Raw genomic sequence first — 22932 nt, forward strand, 5'->3', positions numbered from 1 at the left:
CACCTGCCTCCCACCTGCCTCCCACCCACCTGTCCGCCCTACTACACCTGCCTCCCACCTGCCTCCCACCCACCTGTCTGCCTTATTACACCTGCCTCCCACCCACCTGTCTGCCCTCTTCCTCCCACCTGCCCCATGAGAGGAGGATGGCTCCTAACATCTGTCTCTATCCTTCCTTGCTCTGTGGCCTGATGCAAGTTACCTACCCTGAACCTCAGTCCTGTTCTGTAAAATTAGATGATAAACCTTCCATCATGAGAGTTCAATCAAAGGGACCACATAAAGCTGGTGTGGTGCTATCTACAGGCCACCTTCAGCTACAGGGGACAGTAAGGCCACTGTGTTGTTGAAGCTGTGGTCCTCATTGTGTGCTCCCATCATTCTGCCTTCCCAAAGCCATGTTCTCAAGGTCTCACAGCAGCAGCACTCAGGTAGCTGAAGAGCTGATCAAGGCGGAGTTGAAGCTATCTGGCTGTGCCAGTCTGCCTTGTCCCTTCACAGATGCTAGAGAGGGTGGGGCAGCCGAGAGCCTCACTCTGGAGGACATGGACACACTCCCAGGCTGTGTGGCCACAGTGGTGTGCTCACACTATGCCTAGTTCCTCAATCCGCGGAACTAAGGCAGCACTGACTGCAGTGTTCCCAGGGAGGCAGGAGAAGGCAGTGCAACCCCGGGGAAGCAGAGCTAAGAGCGCAGTCTCAGTGCCTGGACTCTCATGACATCACTCTTGGCCCAGCCCAGGCCAGCCCTGACTAAGGAAAAGGACAAACCATTTCCATCCGCCAATTTCCTTGGACACTAATGGATCTAAAAGAGAGTGAGAGTCACAGCATCTGGGGAGGGGCTGCCAGGGGCCTGAGCAGACTCACCCAGCCCTCTACACGGGGAATCCAGCAAGCTCCTCCACAGGAGACAGGAGAACTGGCTTCTCTCCCTGAGCTGCCACCTACACATAGCGACCAGCTCCTCTGCCACCTCCCTCATGCTCCCCAGACAAGGCTAACAGTAACAGTTCCATGGCTTCAGCTGCACATGCGCAGGGCCAACAGATTCTGAGCAGAACATCACGGCAGACAAGTATCTGTGTGTCTAGACACAATCCTGGTGTTCCAAAGCCACCACCTGCCTGCAGCTGAGCTGGGGAGAGAAACCCAGGAAGCAGAGCTTACACTACTGCACCCTGGCTTGCCTAAAGCATGCTCTGTGGAACCAGAAACCACTCGGGACACTGAGGGATGCTCCCCTATCACACCTAGGTACCTGGTGGCAGGTGATGAGTAGAGCTGTCCACACAAAGAAGCCGGAGATGGCCTGGGCGGCAGTGGTCATCAGAAACACAGGGTGCTCCATGGCTGTGGGACTGCCCTCGGGGGTGGCAGAGACACTAGGTGAAGCTGCTGCGGTTGTGGGTGACGCTGGGTCTGGGGCCAGCGCAGCCCCCCTCACTGTCATGGTTCCCAGCAGCAGCAGGCTCCCTGAGAGAATCTCTTGCAGTGAGTGGCGGGCGGGCCTAGAGAAGAAACGGGAGTGAGTGGCGGTGTGCTGTGAACAGTCCTTCCAGGTCTGCATCAGGTCTAGCCATACCCTTGCTCAGCTCTTGCCCTGGTGTCTCTGTGCCAACACACAACGGCCTTGTGATGTTCTGAGACCTTAGTCAGACAAGACCTTTATCTGCCAAACGTCCTCAACGTTCCCCAGGAAGTTAGGAGGCCAGAACACGGCTAGGAATGCAGACATACAGAAGAGCACCGACCTACAACTGTCAACAATGGCTTGCCCACCTGCTACCCTGGCAGTCTCTTATTACTGCCGCCGCAAGCTGGAGCCCTCACATGGCACACAGAACTACCCCATGGGCCTCCTGTTACTCTCCTTTAGAGGCAAGGTCTTGCTACGTTTAGCCTAGGCAGGCCTTGAAATCAAATCCTGCCTCAGGCTCCTGAGTACAAGGATGAAAGACATGTATCGTCCTGATGTGGCAGAATTGTTTTTGATTTTCCAAGACAGGGTTTCTCTGTGTAGCCCTGGCTGTCCTGGAACTCAGTCTGTAGACCAGGCTGGCCTCGAACTCCCAGAGATCTATCTGCCTCTGCCTCCCAAGTGCTGGGATTAAAGGTGTGTGCCACCACTGTCCAATTTGGTAAAACTGTTTTATTGCTATGGGAATCTACCTGAAGGGTTTGGCTTTTGAGATTTCTCTCTGCCTTCCCTAACGGCTAACAGCCACCTATCCCTTTGGGACCCAGCTGGGCTATCTTGGAGACTTTATGGCTCTTCCCAATTTGTACATCTTTAAGCTTCAAACTATAGAACCCAGGACTTCACACATGCCAGGAAAGTACTCTACCGCTGCCCCTACACAGCCCCCTAAAACTGATCTAATTCACTGTAGGAATCCTTTTTCCTAAAACCCTGCCCAGACACTTCCCTAACTGGGTGCTCCAACCCATTTCACATGCCCTAACTATTCTCTAAGGAACACATGGTCTGCACTCTGTCCACATGTCTTTCTTCCTGCATGCTCAGAGGTAGTAAGTCCCCTAGTCCCATCTGTGAATCTCCAGCACCCAGGTGATTTATAAAGTTCAACCTCATTACTGGCTTTTGATCGTATTTCCAGAGAATGTGAGTGAGGTGGCCCTACACAAGGAACACGGCAGAACTGAGGAAATGGACATCAAGGAAATTTCCAGAAGGAAAGTGGAGCAAAGGGTAGATGGTGTCTCTGTGGAAGTAAAGCCTTTCTACTTCTAGAGAAGACCTGGGGTCCCATTTGACATGGAGAAGTAATCTTTATACAGCCCAGAGAAGAGAAGAGCTGCTGTCAGGTACCCACAAGATGTTTGCCAACTGGGGCAAGGCTGAGCCAGAGACCAGAGCTACTGTCAAAGAACAAAGCTTTCCAGGATCATCAGAATGTGCTCTTAGGAGTGTGATGCCCCAGAGTGACAGCCACAGTGACAGCATTGGGGCAGGGGTGGGGGGAGTTGGAAGGTGAGGAGGGTGGTACCGTCATGAAAGGGTTAGTACACTGGTGTGAGATTCCTTCTTGGCAACTTGAAGACAACAGGAATGGGCCCCACTGGACAGTGTGGTCAGTGCCTGGATCTCAACTGCCCAGCCTCTAGGACAGTGAGAAACAGGCCAGTTTCCAGCCTTCTGTTATGGCAGCCAGAGGAGTCCAACTGCACCTTCTACCCAGGCATCAGAGCCCTAGGAGCCTCATCCTCCTCAGTGCTGCCACCTACTGACAGCAGTCAGTGCTACCCAGCCTTCAGGTGACCTGGAAGGCCAACTGCCCAAACCACTGATTGGCCGTGACTTGCTCTGCATCAGTGTACAGAAGGGCTGAGAGGGGTAAGTGGGGACAGAGTGCACATCATAGACACTGGGAAGAAGCCTGACTGAAGCTTGAGTCCCCAGCTTCACCATCAGCCCAGGTGACCAACCTCACAGTCCCTTGCAAATCCCAGACATGTCTGACATCTAGGCCAGAAAGTAGTGACACCTGAAGAAATTCCCCGCCCTCCCCCACCTCTGTGGGGTCCGGACACCGCCTTGCCTGCTGTCCACCTGCAGTCCTGCGTGGCCCCACTCACATCCAGCTGTCAGGACACTGGGACCCAGACAGAGCCCTTGCACTGCTATCTTCCACAAGAACAATCCCTAACCACCAACTAAAAGACAGATCCAAGACTCAAAAATGGAGAAGGCATCTAAATTGGGAAACTGAAAGATGGAGAAGGTGTCTGTGTGTGAAGACTGGTGGCAAGCTCTGGAAAGAGCCACCGCGGCAGCCTAGCAATAGCTGCTGTAGGCACGGCTGCCAGGTTGAAAGCTAGCGCCTGAGACGTTTCTTTAGAAAGGTTTGCACTGTGAATCAACATCTTTGCCTGTCACCCCAGACTAAAAGGATAAACACGGAGTGGGCAAAGATACCCCTAAATCGCCAGCATTTCCTCCAAATATTATCTTATGTTTGTTTTCTTTCCCCTCATGGCAACTTTGAAGTGATATTATCTACATCTTGGAAATAGAATAAAGATATGAAACTTGGCTTTCAGCCCCCTACCAAATAATGATTTCAAGGTTTCTAGAACATTCTCTCAGATAATAGTTAAAGCAATGCCCTCACTCTCAGATGTTCGGTCCCCGGTCCCCTCAAAAGGCAGGTGTAGCAGCTCCTCCACCCAGACCCAAGCCCCACATGGAGGCTGCCAACCACATCTGCAGAGCAGGCTACATCACTGTAAGCTCTGCAGACTGCTCACAACGTGCAGAGGGTGAGGAGGGAGCAGACCCTGGGACCCACTGTTTACAGTGTGTATAGGAGAGGAGAGACACTGGGTCCCACTGTCCCACACCTATGACAGATGTCTCCCTGGGAGGGAGCACTCCTGGCTTGGTGGAGCACCTAGCCCTGGGAGAAGTGAGAGTGACTGTGGCAGGGGGAACTGCAGCTGGCATAGCACCCTCTGATTTACATGGTCTCTGTGGCTTCCTTTACATAGAGTCCATGGTCCTCACGGTGGAGAGGAGACACAAGGCAAGGCTTGGATTCCAAGTGCTCTAGCAGGTTCCGATTCTTTTTTGGGGGGAGGGGGGATGTTTCATCTGTGTGCAGGTGTGCTTGTGTGCATCTGCAGTTGCTTTTGAGACGGGTCTCTCATTGGCTTGGGGCTTTCCAATCAGCTAGCTCTTCTGTTTTTTACACAGGTTCTGGGAGCAAACTCCACACCTCATTCTTGGTGCTTGGCACCTTAACCAAGAGTCGTTTCCCCCCATGGTTCCCATTCTTAGTTGAGCAATTGTCAAAACTCTGCCAAGAGTATGGCGGAGGGTTGTAGGGATACACTAGAGTCACCTCTCTGAGGACGTCCCGAAGCCTCTGGACCTTCATGGACCTGGGAAGAGCCAGCTTTGACCTTGGGAACACCAAAGCTCCAGGCTCCTGCAGCACCATGCTGCCATGTGAAGGTCACATGCCACCATGCTACACAGAGGCGACAGCCTGGGGGTCAGTGTGGTCAGCCGTCTAATGGGCAAAGACTTACCAGCAGCATCTAAACAGAAGAGTCTGAACATACCTCAACTAACTTCAAGCTCTGAAGACGCTGGATGGGACTCCTGCCAGATGAGTTCTACAGTATTTCAGGGCAACTACGTAAGTGACGAGAGGGTTCTAGTCTACAGATGTCCCAATGATAAACAGACTTATAATTTAAAGTGACTATTTTAGGACTTGCAAGATGCTTGGGTAAAGACACTTGCTGCAAAAGCACGACGACCTGAGCTCTGGTGGAAGTTAGCCCCTCATCACTCCTCAATATTTCTCCCCCCCCCCCCCCCGTGTGTGTGTGTGTGTGTGTGTGTCTGTCTGTCTGTCTGTCTATCTGTCTGTCTCTCTCTCTCTCTCTCATAGTATTAATAGCAATTATTACAATAAATAAGATGGCACTTTAAATGAATCTGGGTGTAACCGTGGGAACTCTGAGACAGACGAGAGCATGGGCACTGCAGCGATCACACACCACACTTACAACAGAGCCTCGAAGGTGGCACCTGTCAAAATAATCACAGCCTGGATAAAGGAGGCGAGGGCAGGAGATTGAAAGAAAGCATCTTGCAGGATAATACTGAAGGCTGGCTGTCCTCTGCTGATCTCTGCTGATCAACCATGACTACTGTTTAAAAGACTCTGGCATGCACAACAGGAGTGTGTTAAAATGTAAACAACCACCAATTAGTTTGTTTCTGCTTTGTCCTGTCCTATTCTTATGACTCGATGTGGACTTGTTCAGATAAATATTATCTGTCTCACTTCATGCTAAACCTTAAGTAAATGCTTTCTGGTGGTGCTGCTGCAGCTGACAGAGTAAGACTAGGTGGCCCTTGCTAGTCTCGAACTCAGAGCTCCACCTGCCGCTGCTTCCTGAGTGTAGAGATTAAAAGTGTGTGCCACCATGCCTGGCCCTAAATAAATGCTTCTTTATGTGAAAAAATTAATACAAAGTGGACTGTGGATTTTTTATTTGAGACAGGGTCTTACTTAACATGTAGCACAGGCTAGCCTTGGATTCGAAGCCTGCTTCCCTGCCTCTGCCTCAGCAGTGCTAGACTATAGGCATTGCCCACCATGTTCGCTTGGACCTTGGTTTCATTTTATATTTTTAATTTTAAAAATGTATGAATTGCAAGACTGTTTTGCTTGCATGTATGTATGGGTACCACATGTGTATCTGGTACCCTTGGAGGTCAGAAAGGGCACCAGATTCCCTGAACTAGAATTACAGATGGTTGGCTGTAAGCTACCATCTGTATGGATGGTGGAAACCAAACCTCGGCTCTCTGCTAGAGCCATGAGTGCTGGTAACTGCTAAGCACTAGATCTGGGTTTTAATATAAAGTGTAAAACTGTAAGAGAAGGCTGGGTGTGGCAGCACAGGCCTTTAATCTCAGGAGGCAGAGGCAGGTGGATCTGAATTTGAGGCCAGCCTGGTCTACAGTGCCAATTCCAGTACAGCCAGAGCTACACAGAGAAACCCTGTCTCAAAAAAACAAAGAAATAGAACCCATAAAAGGGAAAACCTTTGAAGCTGGGAGAGACTTAACACCAGAAGCATGACCTACAGAAGGAAATTTACAAAATTAACTGTATAAAATGTAGAAACATATAGGGAAACATTCCTAAAAAACTTGGGGCAGGGGAATCTCTTAAACAAACAAACAAACAAACAAAGCCACCCTTTTTGTTTTGTTTCTCTGTATAGCCCTGGCTGTCTTGCTCTGTAGATGAGGCTGGCCTCAGACTGAGAGATCTGCTTGCCACTGACCTACTGGGATTAAAGGCGTGCACCACCACCGCTCTGACTGAGAAAGAGTGAAATGTTCATACTGTGAAAGTTGCGCCCTGGAGTGGCAGGGTGTGCTGCAGCACAAACCTGGGGAATGGCCAGCATCTTGGGCAGAACAGAACAGTCAAAAGCTCAATTGTACCGTTCAATCTGAAAAGAACACTGGCTAGGTTGATTTGCAGCCAGTGAGCACATCATCAGACAAGAGAGAAGAAAATGAAAACCAGAGAGAGGCACCCCTAGAAGTACATAGTGAGAGACAGTGCTGCTGTAAACACTGGTCAGGAGGCAGAGAAACTGAACCTCACACACAGTGCACACTGGCATGAAGATAAAGCAGAACGATGGTCATTTCTTACACAACCATGCAGCCAGTGTGGCAGCCCGGCCTGGTAGTCCCAGCCCTCAGGAGGCTGGGGCAGGAAGATCACTTGAGCTTGGGAGTTCATAACCACTGTGCCAGTCAGAATTCACTGTCAACTTGACAAATCTGGAATCACCAGGAAGATGGGATTTTTAGCCAGGCTGAGGGAGATTCTCTTGATTATGTTAACTGATATGGGAAGACCTGCCCACTCTGGGTGACACCATTCCCTAGGCGGGGGGGGGGGGGATCTGAGTGGTCTAACTAGAGAAAGCAGCTGAAGACAAGTACACATGCACAAGTACACATGTATTCACTGGCTTTTTCTGACTGCTAAAATGTTGACCAGCTGCTTCAAGTCAAGCTCCTAGCCTTGACTTCTTCACCCTGACGGACTATAACTCGGAACTCTGAGGTATAATAAGCCCGTTCTGGCTTAAAAAGCCTGAGAATAGCCCAAACACCTGTCAACAAGTGAAGATCGAATAAACCACTACATCCAGACCTTTAGATTACTCCTCAGCATTAAAACAGAGTGTCTACCTGGAACACTCTGGAGTGTTTGGAAGGAAGGTGGAAGGTGGATCTCTGAATTTGATGCCAGACTGGTCTATAAAAGGTGAGTTCCAGGACAGTCAGAGCTACAGAAGACAGGCAAACCCTGTCTTGAAAAGACACAGCCCCAACACTAGGCAAAAGTGCTGTTTGGCAGGGCTATTCAAGAGCCTCCTAAAACATTCAGCCTATTGCTACTGCACTCCAGAAGTGGAGGTTATGCCCCTACACCTCAAACGCGGGGCCCAGAGGTCCTGAGCTGGAACTGGCCTGAATGCCTCCTTAAGAACTAGCTTCCATGGTTCCTGATGGCTTCATACATGCTTTCAAAAGAGGATATGGGAGCTGGAGAGATAACTCAGCGGTTAGGAAGAGGTCCTGAGTTCAATTCCCAGCAACCACATGATAGCTCACAACCATTTATAATGGGATCTGATGCCCTCTGCTGGTACATAGGTGTACATGCAGACAGAGAACTCACATTGAATAAATAAATTAATAATAAATGCTTTAAAAGATTTATTTATTTATTTTATGTATAATAGTACACTGTCACTATCTTCACCAGAAGAGGGCACTGGATCCCATTACAGATGGTTGTGAGCCACCACATGGTTACTGGGATTTGAATTCAGGACCCCTGGAAGAACAGCAAGTGCTCTTAACTGCTGAGCCATCTCTCCAGCCCAAATAAATAGATCTTAAAAGGGGGAGGGGGACGTGAATAACAACAGTCTTACCCAGCTATGATGTTCAGGAATCACCACAACAACCGGCATGGCACCATAGCCCTAAGGATTCAGTAATGGCATGAATACTGTGGCAGTTACCAAGAGCTTTCTAATTAAACAAGACCTGATCAAAACCAGAGCAACCACACCATACTGGAAACCTAGGCAGCAGAAGGAATTTGTTTTTTAAGTATCAATACACAAAGCACTGGGCTGCCTGGAGAGCATTATGCTTGGTTAGAGTAGCCAATCCCGAAGTCAGAAACTGTCTGAGTCTATTTATAGAAGACCTTCAACCTGACAGAGCTATGAAGGTGCAGCTCAGGTGAGCGCGGTCGGCAGAGACCAGGGACACTGAGAGGCAGTGTGGTGCAGGCAGGTTCCTTCCAGTGAGCCACACAGAGCTACAGACGCACGCCCTCCCACAGGTGACAATACAGAATTGAATGAGCCTCACAGCCCGGTCTCCGTGGCGTGGCCTCAGGGAACCATTCTGAAGTAACTCTAGCCAAGGAGGATGACCCAATGGAAGGAGCCTGCACCTGGTACACTAGGTGTCAACCTCCTGTGGGTCTCAATTTGTTTCAAACAGAGGATTGGTTTTGTATTTGGCTTTGTTTATTTTCTGTTTTTTGTTGTTGTTGTTTTTGTTTTTTCGAGACAGGGTTTCTCTGTGTAGCCCTGGCTGTCCTGGAACTCACTCTGTAGACCAGGCCAGCCTCGAACTCAGAAATCCACCTGCCTCTGTTTCCCAAGTGCTGGGATTAAAGGTGTGCGCCACCACTGCCCAGCCCCAAAATAAGATTTTTTAAGTCTACAGCATGTAGAGATGCATACTGGCTTGTTATATGGGTAAAATAAAATTAGCATGTTGCTGTATCCACGCCCCCGTCCCTAAGGCCCAAGGTTAGCCTTAAATTCTTGTGTCCTGTGTTCAAGGGATCCTCCTGGGCTGGGGTGAGGCTCAGTTGGTAGAGTGCTTACCTAGCACGCCTGAAGCCCTAGGTTCGGCTCTCAGCACTGCACAGAACTGGGAGTGCCTGTACATGAAGCACTTGGGAGGCAGAGGAAAGGGAACAGGGTTCAAGGTCATCTCCTGCTACAAAGCAAGTTCAAAGCCAGACTGGGCTATATGAGACTCTGTCTCAAGAAGGAAAACAATCCTCCTGCGCAGCCTCCAGAGCATGAACACAGCATCCAGCTTGGGGTGCTTTTTAAGGAAGAAAGATGAGTCAGGTCAGTCATAACGACACTGCTGAAACCCAGTGTAGGGTGAGGGAGAGCCGGCTCGTCAGCATGTAAGGAGTCTTCCACAATGAAGACAGAACATCAAACCCCATCAAAGCTCAGACCCAGTGACTGACAAAAGACCCAAAGGACAGACTGCCTCCCTACCCTGTAGAAAAGCAATCTGAGAGGCCAAACCGAGCAAGAGGGAAACTGAGGCTGACCTCAGTGCCGGGTGCTTCCGTGTTAAGCACAAAAAAGGAAGGAGCAAACTGTCCCATGTAGACACTAGTTCTACACTGCCTGTAGGCAAGCTTCCTAGGACTGCCTTCAAAATGTCCTCAGACATATTTGTGACATTTCTTCACAGGACAGAGCTGTTGTTTGAGAGGCCCTCCCTGTGACGCCATCAGAAACATCAAGCAAGAAAGGCTCTACGCAGGGCTTTATGACCAAAATCAGTGTTATCTAGCATCGATTTAAAAAAAAAAAAACTCAAATCTGTTCTCCTAAGATACTATGAAATAGAATGTTTTAGTTGATTTAAAAAAAAAACCTTCCCAGTGAACCCGAATGTGTTCTGAAGGCCCGTGAGAGATTCTGAGGCACATGCCTGTTTGGTTTATAAGAACATCTGACTGAGGAGGAAATGGAAATGTACCAGCTGAATTCTGACAGTGCCTTTGTACAGTCAGTGGCTGAGATGGATCCGGGAGTATGAGGGGACCCAAGGAAGACGCACTGTCCAGTGCTGTGGCACAGGCAAGCGCCGGGCAGCAAGCTTTGTCAGGGAAGGCAGCAATGAAAACCGGGCATAGGGACTCGGAAGGCAGTCAGGCCTTCCAAATGCTCCCTCCACAACGCCAAAGCTCACCCACCCTAACCATGTCAGCCTAGGAAGCCAGAAGGCTTGTGCCATCAGTGACTCCATGTTTAAGGCTCACGACATCAGCTTGCCCTCTGATCTCTATGTGGAATGGATCTTACAGACAAAGGGTAACAGGAAGGGTGAGCTTGCAAATACTTACCAGTACATCAGAACCCACACTCAGAAAGCCTGGTGTTTGTTTATCTGTGTAAATGTGACATGTATGTGTGCACCCATGTGCACATGGGCAGACCAGACAAGGCTGTCAGGTGTCTTCTATTACTCTGCCTTGTTCCCTTGGGACAGGTCCCTCCTGAACCTGGAGCTCACTATTTTCTGGCTGGAGTGACAGCAAGCCCTAACAAGCTCACCTTACGCTAAAGTCAGCAGTATGCCTGGCCACACATCTGGCTTTTTACATGGGTGCTGGGGAGCCAAACACAGGCCTTTATGATCGCAACAGAAAGGTCTCTACCCACTGAGCTATCTTACAGCCCAAGTTTGGTTTTTGTTTGTTTTGTTTTTAGACCAGGTCTCACTATGTAGAACAGGTTGGTCTGAAACTCAGAGATCCACCTGCCTCTGCCTCCCCAGTGCTGAGAAAAAGTATGGCAAGTTTGGGGTTCTGTTGCTGATAAAGGTGTGTAATCAACAGTACAACAAGCCAAGGGCCACTGACACTGTTGTCTTTCTGCAGTCTCTGTGCTAACTGCTCCCAGCACAGTCCCTTAGCACCCGCAGTCCCAGACTTCAGATCACACAGAAAGTAAAGCCAAGCACTTGCTTGGTCCCCCAGTGGTCCACCTGCTGTGAGTGCTATCACCCCACCACCCACCTGCTACTCTGCAACCTGCCTGGCAACCTGCAACTCTGAAAAGGCCAGGTCTCAAGCTGGCACTTTGTCCCAGACCCTGAGTCAGGTGGTGGAGCTGGAGTCTGAACCTCACCAAGCTGGACCTGAACAGGTGAGCAGGCTTTTATCTTGGGAGCAGAGCAAAGGTGCATACTGTCCTGTTGCCATGGCCTTTGAGCCAATAAGCTTATCAGCCAGAACCGTCCACACTTTCAAAAGGATGTAGGGCTACAAGTATGGCTCGGTGGGTAGAACTGTTGCTTAGAGCAGCACCCTAAATCCCATCCCCAGTACCATATAAACCAGGTGTGCTGGCTCATGTCTGTAATCCCAACAGAAGGCTTGGAAGTTTAAGACTAGTGTTGGCGGGCTGGTGAGATGGCTCAGCGGTTAAGAGCACTGACTGCTCTTCTAGAGGTCATGAGTTCAAATCCCAGCAACCACATGGTGGCTCACAACCATCTACAATGAGATCTGATGCCCTCATATGGGTGTCTGAAGACAGCTACAGTGTACTTACATATAATAAATAAATAAATCTTTAAAAAAAAAAAAAAGACTAGTGTTGGCTACACAGTGAGCTGAGGGCAGCCTGGAGTGTGTGAGATTGTTTCAACAACATTAAATACATAAGTAAGTAAGTAAGTGGATTATAGTACTGCATATGGTCTGGCATTCATACAGGGGTCTAGGCGCCCCCAATCCTCCCATGCACAGCTCCCATAGAGAAAAATGTAGCTCGCTTGCCTCGGTAAAACCTTTAAAGGTTATAATTAGCCTCACATCAATTCAGGCCAGATTTTGGCTGCAAAATGAGTCTACTGCTGACTAAGGAGGAATCTCTGGAATTTCTGCAAGATCCGGAGTCTACTGTGGTAGAAAAGAGGCCTAGCTAAGGAGGCCTTTGGGCACAAGGACTGACTTCTACACTTACATCTTCCCCTAAACCTGAAATCTACTCAGCACGGACAGGAGTGGGCTCTAGTCTACTCCCCAGTGATCAAGGCCTCCTGCCTCCTTCCCGGCCTCTTGTCTGAGCCTCAGCAGCAGAAGCACTGTCGCCCTACATGCGTGAGGTGAGCACATGTCTGAGTGCTCAAGTGTTTCTCCTTGGCCTTGACTGTCACGTAACAAGACCACTAACTCTCACCTCACCAAAAAAATCACCAGCATGTTGGGCCCCGCTCACCCCAACAGACCCAGGCTGTGCTCACTGCTCAGTGCTAAGGCCAGCATTCCTGTTCTCGCATTCTCTAGGTCCATGATGCCAGGCACACAGTAGGGACATGGGAAGAGGCAACTGTGAGCTACTGAGCAATGCAGAGCCTGGCCTCGGAGCCCCCCAGCATGCTTTGCGGGCTCTGTCACCTGGGCCCTCCCCACTGCTGACAGTATGCAGCTTGCCTTGAACAGGAGTCGTCGGCTGGAAGGAGGTATGCAGAGGGCAAAGGATGGAAGCTGGGTCACATCCACTGTCTCTAGCCTGAGAAGGCCACACCAAGGAGAGCAAAGGACTATTACAGCAAAGGGGTAGGGGGCATGACACCATGAAGCCAAGAGTCTAGGAAAACAGACGCCGTCACCAGTTGGAACACTCAAGCAAAGGGCTAGTCACTGTTAGAGACACTGACCACAGGTGAGCTCCCCCACTCCCCCGCCTTCTCCATGACAACACTGTAAAGAAGGTCAAAGTTCATGTTTCAGGGCACCTGCTTTGGGGACTGGAATGGTCTGTCTGCCATTCTCATTTCTGAGCTCTGCCCCCCACTGTCTGGACATCACCACCTTCTGTCATATCCACCGTATTTTCTCTCACGGCCTTTCCCGATATCATGCTATCTGGCTGGATGACAGCGACAAGGCTGGAATGTATCTGCTGAACACTGATTTGGGGACAGGGGACATGGCATAGACAATGGTGTGAAGCTGGCCTGTGCCCTCAAGAAGGCCTCACTCAGGAGCAGCTAGACAGGTAGCATGTGGCACTGTGAAGCTCACAAAGGCCCTTGGCCACATGCAAAGTAGACGTATCCAGTCAGATCACCCAGACAGACGAGTGCCCTGGGCAGAGACCCTGTGGCGGGATGGGGGGCATGACACAAGGACAGGGTTCATGTTGAGCCTCAGGCCTCTGGCTAATGGGAAAGAAGGAAGGAAGCTTGGGGAAAACCAGCTCTCAAAACAAGGAGTAGCCAATACAATAACCCCTCCACCTTACACCAGAGGGTCAAGGTATGTGACTCAGAAGAGGCTTGAGAGCATAGAGTGGGAGGGAAGTGCGAAGGAGGGTCTGGAATACATTTCAACCAGGCCCTGGGTAATGAACTACATCAAACCCAGGAATCCACTCAGTAAACTTCCCCTCCCCCAACACACGCCACATCTGTAGCCTCCTCTGGGAAGACAGGCCACTCCTGTCCCTCTGTGAGGACAGCCTCCTCATACTGTCTGACCTTTCTTCAATCTTGAGCCCTGGAGCCACGTCACTCACACCTGACTCCAAGCTCTGCCACTGTAGCTGTGTGTCAGAGACAAATTATGCAACCTCTCTCTGCTTGGCACAAAGGGCACACAGCCACACCCAAGCCAGAGGCGCTTCCAGGAAAAAACAAGACTCAAGTACCACATGCTGCTGCCATTACTATTACTGGTCACATGCTTCTGTATCATCTCATCACAGAGGGGTGTGGTGGGGTATCTCATTCCCACCAGCTTCTGCGCCCAGGCTGGCCCTACTTCTGGTCTCCGATTCTCTTTAAATCTTGTGAGTATGTGCAGTGTGTTTCTATATGGTATATGAGTGTATGATGTTTGTGTGTGGTATATATGGGGTATTTATGTAATGTGTATGGTCTGTCTATGGTGTATGTGTGGTATATGTGTGCATATGTGTCTGTGATGTGAGTGTGAACATGGTATATGCATGCTTGGTGTGTGTAGCATGCTATGCATGTGGGTACCCAGTGTGTGTGTGTATACATTACACATGTGCAAGCAAAGACCAGGAGGATGCTGGGTATTCCTTTGAGGAAAGGTCTCTCTCTGAACCTTGAGTTCATGTGTTTGGGCTAGGGCTGGCAGCCAGCAAGCCCCAGCAATCCTCCTGGCTCTAACTGTCACCCCTTTCCCCCCAGCTCTGAGATGATTTGTACATGCGAAATCACAGCCAGCTTGTTAAGTGAGTGACAGGATCTGAACTCGGGTCCTCACGGCTGTGCTTGCAGAAAGCATTCCTAACCACCTGGCTCTCCAGCCTCACTTCATCTCAAATCTTCCCCAACCCTTTGGAGACAAGGTCTCACTGGAGCTGAAGCCAGCTTGAAGTCAGGGTGATCCCCCTGCCTCAGTCTGAGTGTTGGGGTTTACAAGCATTGAGTCACAACACCCAGCCAGATTTTCATTTCATTTCAGATCTGAGCCTTGCCAAGCTGTAGCCATGGCATGCATGCTCAGACAGCGGCCACCCTCAGGCCAGGCTGCACTGGCAACAGGCGGGCAGGCACTTCTCTGGAATGTGAATACACCCCAGAGGGAATGCTGTTCTTGTTTGTCTTATCCCCTGGAGGAAGGTCCATTTTGAATGCCTCTCCCCACAGGGGCTCACTTGAACATTGCATCTGGGCTCCTGGTTTCTGGGCCTGTAGCCTGGGAATGAGGAGCTCTTAGACCTGGGGGCTGGGAGGGGAGGTGCTGCTCAGCTTGACCAACCTCCAAGTGGCTGCCTTTGGAGGGAAGCTGGCCCACATCAGAGACAGACATCAGCCCACAAGCTGGCCCTTCTCCAGAGAGGATTAGAGGAAAGAGTGCTGGCCAGCAGCTGGCAGCTTTGCTGGGTGAGCCTTCTGAAAAAGGTCACATGCCTCACGACAGGACAGAGGTCCACTTCTCCCACAACACTATTCCCATCAAGACACCACCAGAGAGGCCACTGTGGAGGTGCCACCCCCTTCTCCCAGGCCCACATCCCACTGAAACCTGAAACAGACAGGAAAACTTGCCCAACCCGGCCTGTTTGTGCTTGGGGGGTGAGGACATCAGAAGTAGAGGCAGCAACAGGGGAATCCAAGTCCTTCAGTTCCTGGGGATCACTTAACCCTGCCTTGAATTCAGTGATTTCGCTTTGGGTTTCTTTGGAGTTTTGCTGTTGTCTTGTGATTTCCATGATTGTATGTGTGTGAATGTTTATGTCATGTCTGTGTACCACTTGCATGCCTAGTGCCCATGGAGGTCAAGAGAGGGCAATGGCTCCCCGGGAACTGGAGTTAGGATGGTTGTCAGCTACCATGTGGGTGCTGGAAGTGGAACCTGGGTCCTCTGCAAGATCAACAAGTGCTCTGAATCACTGAGCCATCTCTTCAGCCCTGCAGTAGAATCTTTTGGTTTGGTCTGTTGGTTTCTTTAAGAGTCTTACTGTGAAGCCTTCTCTAACTCTGAGCTCTCCACATAGACAAGGCAGGCCTATCTCATCTGCCTGTCTCTGCCTCCAGAGTGCCGGGATTAAAAGTGTGCACCATCAGGCCCAGAGTTCAGTGTTTTGGGGGTTTGGTTTTCAAATGAACCAGGCTGAATTCTGCTCACCCAGTTCTCTCCACACTGAGTACCAACGGATCAGTGTGCAGCCTGTAGGCCTGAGCGTTGGAGCCTCTTTAACTAGTGAATGTCCCATCTAGCACTGAGCACATAGCTGTAGAATCCTGAACCCCGACCTCCCCACTGCCTTCTGGGAGTAGGCTTTCTAAACAAAGACTACTGCAGGTCCCTGGGGTGTCAGCACAAGTCTCAGTGCAGGGTCAGTGGACGGCCAACCCCAAACAACAAACTCCATTCACAAGCATGTAGTGAGCAGACAGTCCATCATGGTGCACATCCTCAACAGAGTGTGCAAGGGGCTCAAGACGAGAGCAGAAGAGGCCACAGCACAGATGCCTGTCCCCACAGGGAGGGCTACACAGTGTCAAATTCAGCCAGTAGACACCTCCGCAGCAGTGAAAAAGAACAAAGGCCTATTCTACAAAGCTGGATGGCCTCACTGACATGGTGAGGAGAAGCCAGGCACCAGAGAGGCCATGCATCAGATGCTCAAACCAGACCAGGTGCTGAGCTGTGAGCATCCTTACCTGGGAGGGTAAGTGACCGCGAGGAGTCCCAGGGAAGAGTCAGGTACCTGGGACACAATGCAGGAAGTCCCAATTGATAGTAGCAGGGAACAGCCATGGCTGTGGGAAGGGCAGAGGGCAGCACAGAGCAGACACTGAACAGGTACCTAGCTGCTGTGGAGAGCCGGGTAGCAGCCAAGGAACTGGGTGAGCACAGGCATGGAGGTGGAGCGTCAGGGACACCAACAGTGCAAAGCCCAGCTTCTCAAGAAAGCATGGATCAAGAGCCACCACTGAGGGGTCTGGGACACCCAGGGCTTTAGCTGCCCATGGGAAAGCCCTGAAGGTTTCAGAGGAAGCTTACAGCAGGGATTTAAATGTGCCAAAGCCAGCCAACAGCAGGGGAGGGGCTGGAGGTCCTGTTCACTAAGGAACCCAACTCCGCTGAGACCCTTCAGTGAAAACCAGGTGTGTATTTTCACTGGATGAGGTCAAGGCCTAAGTGAGCTGGCTGCCTATGAAGGGGTAGCCTGGCCTAGCACTGGGCAAGCGAGTAGTTCAGTTAATCCTGTTTGATTTTCTTCAAGGGATGTAATATCCACGTTTCAATCATCAGAAGCACAGGGGGAGCCAGGCCTGGTGCCGTTCGGGAAGCTGAGGTCGGAGGCTCACTGATCTAGGAGTTTGGAGCCAGCTCCGGGCAAGTTTGAGAGCTCCTGTTCTTTCAGGTGAAATAAGACACAACGGACAATCCGCAAGCAATGGCTGGCACCAGTGCACTCCACCCCAGAGGTGTCATGGTCCCCGCTTCTGATGGCTGCCCAGGGACCATCTACACAGGAACACTTCCTTCACATCACAGAGGGCTTCCGGACACGACACCCTCCACCCACTGCCTTCATTCAGAAGGTTATCTACAACAGCCCCGAACCCTCGATGGCCTCTGCCGTGACTGCACAATACTCCATGGTTGGACAGGCCATAATTTCTTTAGGTTCTCTGTACAGAGACATTGAGGTGGAGTCCAGTTCTTGGCTATTTCAAAGCAGCATCAATGCCCAGCCGTGTATGTAACCCATCACTCTGCTCAGAGGATCATGACTATAGGCTAATTCCTCACGCAGCTTCTGGCAGTTCAGAAATGTACATTTCACACAAGTCAAGACGGAGGTGGAGTACACTTACGTTGTTCACCTTGGAAATGAATCTTACTGTTGGCAGTGGCACTGGAGGTGTGGGGGAAGAAATGGCAGAGAAAAGCAGAGTTTTCAACAAACAGGGTTCTGGGTGAGATGGTACTGGACCTAGACCAGCCCCACCTTGCTCGATGTTCTGCCCATGAACTCGCTCTCCTTACTTACACATACGGGGGGACTCAGGGATGGGGGTGCAGCTCAGTAGGAGACCTAGACTGTCAGCCCTTCCCAGCTCTAGTTCTGATGCCCTGATGGACATAAATGGGTCACCAAGGTACCCAGTTATAACAGATGTCCTTGGCTGAAGGGACCAGTATGCAGGCGAGTATCAGGTGGGCCTGGTAGTGAAGAGTGGGACAGAGAACCAGCGGAGGGTCTCTAGCTTCCAGTCTAGCCTTCCCACAGGAAAGAAGAGACCTGGCATTACACTCTCTGCCAGAGCTGTGGGGCCGTCACAGTCATGCAAACACTCGCACTACATGGCATTTACCTTCCCTGCTCCTTGTCCATTACATAACCCATGTGCCCAACAGCCACTCGATCTAAGCATCACCCTCTAGGCAGCCAGTCATGGAGGATGGGGGCAGTCTCAGGCCGGAATCCAAGTGTCCTCTCTGAGAATGAGGGCAGCTGAGGACATGTAACCAGCAGCACGGGGCTTCCTCCTCTTCCCCAAATCAAGCCCAGCCACTAGAAAGTGTGCATGAAAGGAAAGGCCTCCTGGCCCTAGCTGAGTGGTACAGACCTCTGCAAGAGGGACCCAGACAGTCCACACCCGGGCTCTGCTTCCATAGAGATGTCCAGGGACTTTAAAATATCAAGTCCCCTTAACTGCACCAGAGCAGCTGTTTCACAAAGCAACAATTTAGCCTTAGCAAGTCCAGACTGTCACATTCCTGCAACCTTAAGCCACATACATTGGAACACTCATGCATCAGACAATGCCTCAGTCTACCTCAGGGCTATACCACCTGCTTGTGTTCCTGGCCTCTGTGTGTGCTCCATGTGGACCCACTATCTGAAGGTTCTGCCTTCCTCTCCAACTACCATGAAGCACATCTACACAGTTCTGTCTTGACTGCCTGTCAGCACCCCAGGCAGGAGCCCCCACAGATCAGCCCAGGCAGGAGGAACCCCACAGATCAGCCCAGCCCAGGCAGGAGCCTCGTAGACCAGCCAGGACCTTCATTACAATTTTCCACCTCTGGCAACTTGGTACGGCAGGCTTTCACAAGAGGCTGCGATCTCTCTCACGGAGAGCAACACTGGTGGTCACTCAGGCCAGGAAGAGCTGGCAAGCCATAGGCAATTCACCCTTGGAGTCTCAGTCTCTCCATCTATAGAATAATGCTTCTCAGGGCCAAGGCCACTGGGAAGTGTAATTTGCAAAGCCCTACACAGATCATATTTAGGATGGAATTAGAGTAATTACATGGTAATATTAATAATATAAAAACGACCACACAGTTTTGCCGACACTCATCACTGTGCAGTGTAGACACCCACACTGGGTACTGTGGGATTCCCCCTCGCTGCTCACAGGAGACGAACAGAGAAGGAGACCAGAGGCTACGGCAGCTACGGCGCTACGGCAGCACTTTCAGAGCTTTTCTAAAAATGACCACGGGCCCTGGAGAACAGCTGCGCTCTGCAGAGTGGAGGTCCTCCGCCATTTGCCACAGGACTGAGCCTCCCTTGACGTAGCTTGTCCATGCTGCGCTCTGCAGAGTGGAGGTCCTCCGCCATTTGCCACAGGACTGAGCCTCCCTTTACGTAGCTTGTCCATGGGGGAGCTCAGCAAAAGAAACATAGAGGTGTGTGTCCCTCAGGGTGGGGAGGCTGTGTGATCTATAAACTCCTTTTGGGGCAACAAACGTAATTAACTCAAGAGGGATGGGGAGAGAGGGGAACAGCCATCTTGGGATGGGCCATGACACCCAGGTTAAGGACCCAATAGTCTCAGCAAGAGAAACAGTCCTCACAAGATCTCTGCTCAGACTTCAGGCTGTGAAGGAAACAGGGGTGTATGCACACCCTTCTTCACAACCATGAGACCTGCCAACCTGGCCCTCACCCTGGTGACGAGCCTTTCTGACCTGGGAACCCACCCAGCACAGGAGGTGACCAGACGTCCACTGTTAAGCTTAGAAACAGCACGTGGCCTGCCCAAGGCCATCACTCCAGTCTTGCTGTGGCCAGGATAGAGGAGGGGTCCTCACTTCTCCCACTGAACTTCAAGCAAAGCAGCAGGACTTCACTCTTCTCAACCTGTGGCCAACCTAGGCAAACACTTGTGACCCACGCTCAGTAAACAGTGAGACAGTGTAAGCTCCTACCTAGAATGGCCATCAACTCAACAGCAAAGCCTTCTCCTACGGGGAAGCATGGAAAAGCTGAGGAGTCCATGTAGGCCAGGGTAGCTTTAATCAGCAGAAGCTGCTCCACTAGCACTGGCCACACACAGGCTACAGCACAGGTTATCTTCATGTGGAGGTCCTCACAGTTGGTGTTCAGTGGACTCCAACACACAGGGGAGCCGGAAGTGACTCGGGTCAGGCACAAAGGCTTTCTGGGTGGGATCTTCCCCTCTGGTTTCCAACTCAGAGAAGGAAAAGGAGGTGTCTGCTGAGCTTCCTGCTTTCACACAAGCCCGAGACTTCTCTCACCCTCTGCAGGCAGACACTGGGCACTGCTGGCCTCCAGTGATACCACCTCAGTCTTAACAGACAATCCTGTTCTAAGCTGAGCATGGCAGTATGCACCAGCACTCAAAAGTCAAAGGCAGCCAGTCTGGATGACATGACACCTTGCCTCAAACAGACATCAAACCAGGCGAGGTGGTATACACCTTTAATCCCAGTACTTGGGAGACAGAGACAGGCAGATCTTCACGTCCGAGGCCAGCTAGTCAACGTAGATGGTTCCAGGCCAGCTAGGAATATACAAGGAGACCTTGTCTATTTAAATAAATAAAATTGTCAAATAAATGAAAATTAAATTGCTGGACATGGTGGCATATGCCTTTAGTCCCAGCACTCTGGAGGCAGAGACAGATGATCTCTGTGAGTTCAAACCCAGCCTGATCTATAGGATGCATTCTAGGATAGCCAGGACTATACAGAGAGACTCCATCTCAAAAAATAAAACAAACAAACAAAAGTCATAAATAAAATCAAGGAAAAGATAAGACAACCCTGTTCCGATCACCCTGGGGAGCCATCGTACTTTGGGGATAATTTGAGCTTCATCGTGAGGGGCAGTGCATTCCCCATCCACTGCTCCCTCTGCCCAATGAAAACTCTCCACACCTGCACTCAGTGCCGGCTCCACGCCAGGCAGTGTAACACTGTTGACTGAAGGCTTCTGCGTGGATTCCTGCGTGGATTCCAGTGGATGCTGCTCTCAAGCTATGGCCTGGGTCACAAGATCACAGCAGCATCAAGGAACATGAGCAAATGCTTCCATGATTGCTCAGGCTCAGTCCAGCTCCTGAGCACACCCTGCAAGTGGCTTCTCCACACCAGGGCTCTGAAGAGCAGAATTCCACAAGTGGCTGTTGAGAATACTGCCGGCTGGGGCTGGAGAACTGGCTCAGTGGTTAAGAGCACTGGCTGCTCTTGCAGAGGACCCAGGTTCAGTTCCCAGCAGCCACATGGCACTCACAATCATCTGTAACTCCAGGTTCAGGGGAACCAATGCCCTCTTCTGACCTCCCTGGGGATGCTGGATACATGTACGCATGAGGCAAACACTCACACATACAAAATAAAAGTTAATAAATCTAGAAGAAGAAGGAGGAGGAGGAAGAGGAGGAGGAGGAGGAGGAGCAGAAGAAGAAATAATAATGCTGTCAGCAACTTCTCAGTGTGTGCTGCACAAGCATCTACCTCACGTCTCAGAGAGCAGGGCCAGCCATGAGGAGCAGGGATTCCCACCATGGAGTTCCTACTCTGCTTCCTCCCTTTCTGGCCTCTGTGAGGCAGAAATCACATTCTGTAAACATGGATGACAGTCCTCTGAGTACCCGTTTGTACAGCTGCACTGGTCTGTAGGGGCTGCATAGTTGGTTTTGTGACATCGATTCAGATCACTGTATAAGCTGTCACTTCTGCCTGAAACCCACTTTCTCCACCTTTCCACATGGTGACATCGTAACTGTCATTGCATCAGAAAAGTACCTGCCCAGGCAACGACGTCCCCTCAAAGCATCCATGACAACTCTAATTGTCCTGCAGCTGGTGTCTCTCTCCCTAGCTGGATACAGCTCCCCACATTAGGCCTGACAGACTGGACTCCTGAAGAAATTAAATAGCCTGCAAACAAACAGCAAAAGCTGGTGAGAACAGGAAAGAGAGCTTGGTCCTTAAAGCACTGGCCGCACAAGTCTAAGGACCTGAGTTCGATTCCCAGCTTCCATGTAAAAGGCTTGGCATGTTGCTACACACTTATATTCCAGACTGGAGAGGCAGAGACAGACAAGTCCCTGGGGCTCCCTGACAGCCTACCTAGCCTGAGAGCCCCGGGTCCTAGTGAGAGACCTTGTTGCAAAACACAAGGAGGATGAAGAACAATACCCAAGGCTAACCCTCTGGCTCCCATGCACATAGTATGCAGTAATGCAGATGCTGGGTCAGGATAGCCCTATCATGCCTATGCTGCTGGCACTTGCATTCTACAGACAAGGCAAACTGCAGATTCTGTCCTTCCCCAGGCTGGCCTTGAACCCATCCCTCCTGCCTCAACCTCCAAAGCAATAGGATTACATAATATGCAATAATACCACCACCTTAATTTTATCTATTTATCTATTTATGGTTTTATTGTTTGAGACAAAGTCTCACTATACAGCCTGGCCATCCCAGAAGTCACTATGTAGACCAGGCTAGCCTAGAACTCACAAAGCTCCATCTGCCTCTGCCTCCAGGGTGCTGGGATTAAAGACACGAGCCACCATGCCTGTCTACCTTAATTTTAAGAACCATGAATTCTACCTGATAAGCAGCCCGCCGGAGGACACAGTGCTAATAAAAGCAAGGACTTGACCTGCAATTCCTAATTCTCTTTCCAGGTCACCAGAACTGCTCAGCTCATTAGCTCCCTCTCCTGCTCCCACATGCCAATGTGTTTGCAAAGTCTCTCACTTTAAATTTTAGTGATTACTACTATTGTTTGTGTGTTTGTGTGTGC

At 50.6% G+C, this 22932-nt stretch overlaps 1 protein-coding gene across 2 annotated transcripts in view; it reads right to left on the reverse strand.

The window, feature by feature from the left end:
• Tmem184b (transmembrane protein 184B) overlaps positions 1 to 22932 on the reverse strand; it is a 42988-nt gene that overhangs the window by 16236 nt on the left and 3820 nt on the right. For both annotated transcript variants that reach the window (XM_028789986.1, XM_028789987.1), the window contains exon 2: positions 1262 to 1511. In XM_028789986.1, coding sequence (XP_028645819.1) covers positions 1262 to 1453 — 192 coding nt within the window. In that variant the 5' untranslated portion in view covers positions 1454 to 1511. The remainder of the gene's footprint in view (positions 1 to 1261; positions 1512 to 22932) is intronic.

This window comes from Grammomys surdaster, unplaced genomic scaffold, assembly GCF_004785775.1.
Source record: "Grammomys surdaster isolate TR1022 unplaced genomic scaffold, NIH_TR_1.0 125852, whole genome shotgun sequence".
Taxonomy (NCBI): Eukaryota; Metazoa; Chordata; class Mammalia; order Rodentia; family Muridae; genus Grammomys; species Grammomys surdaster.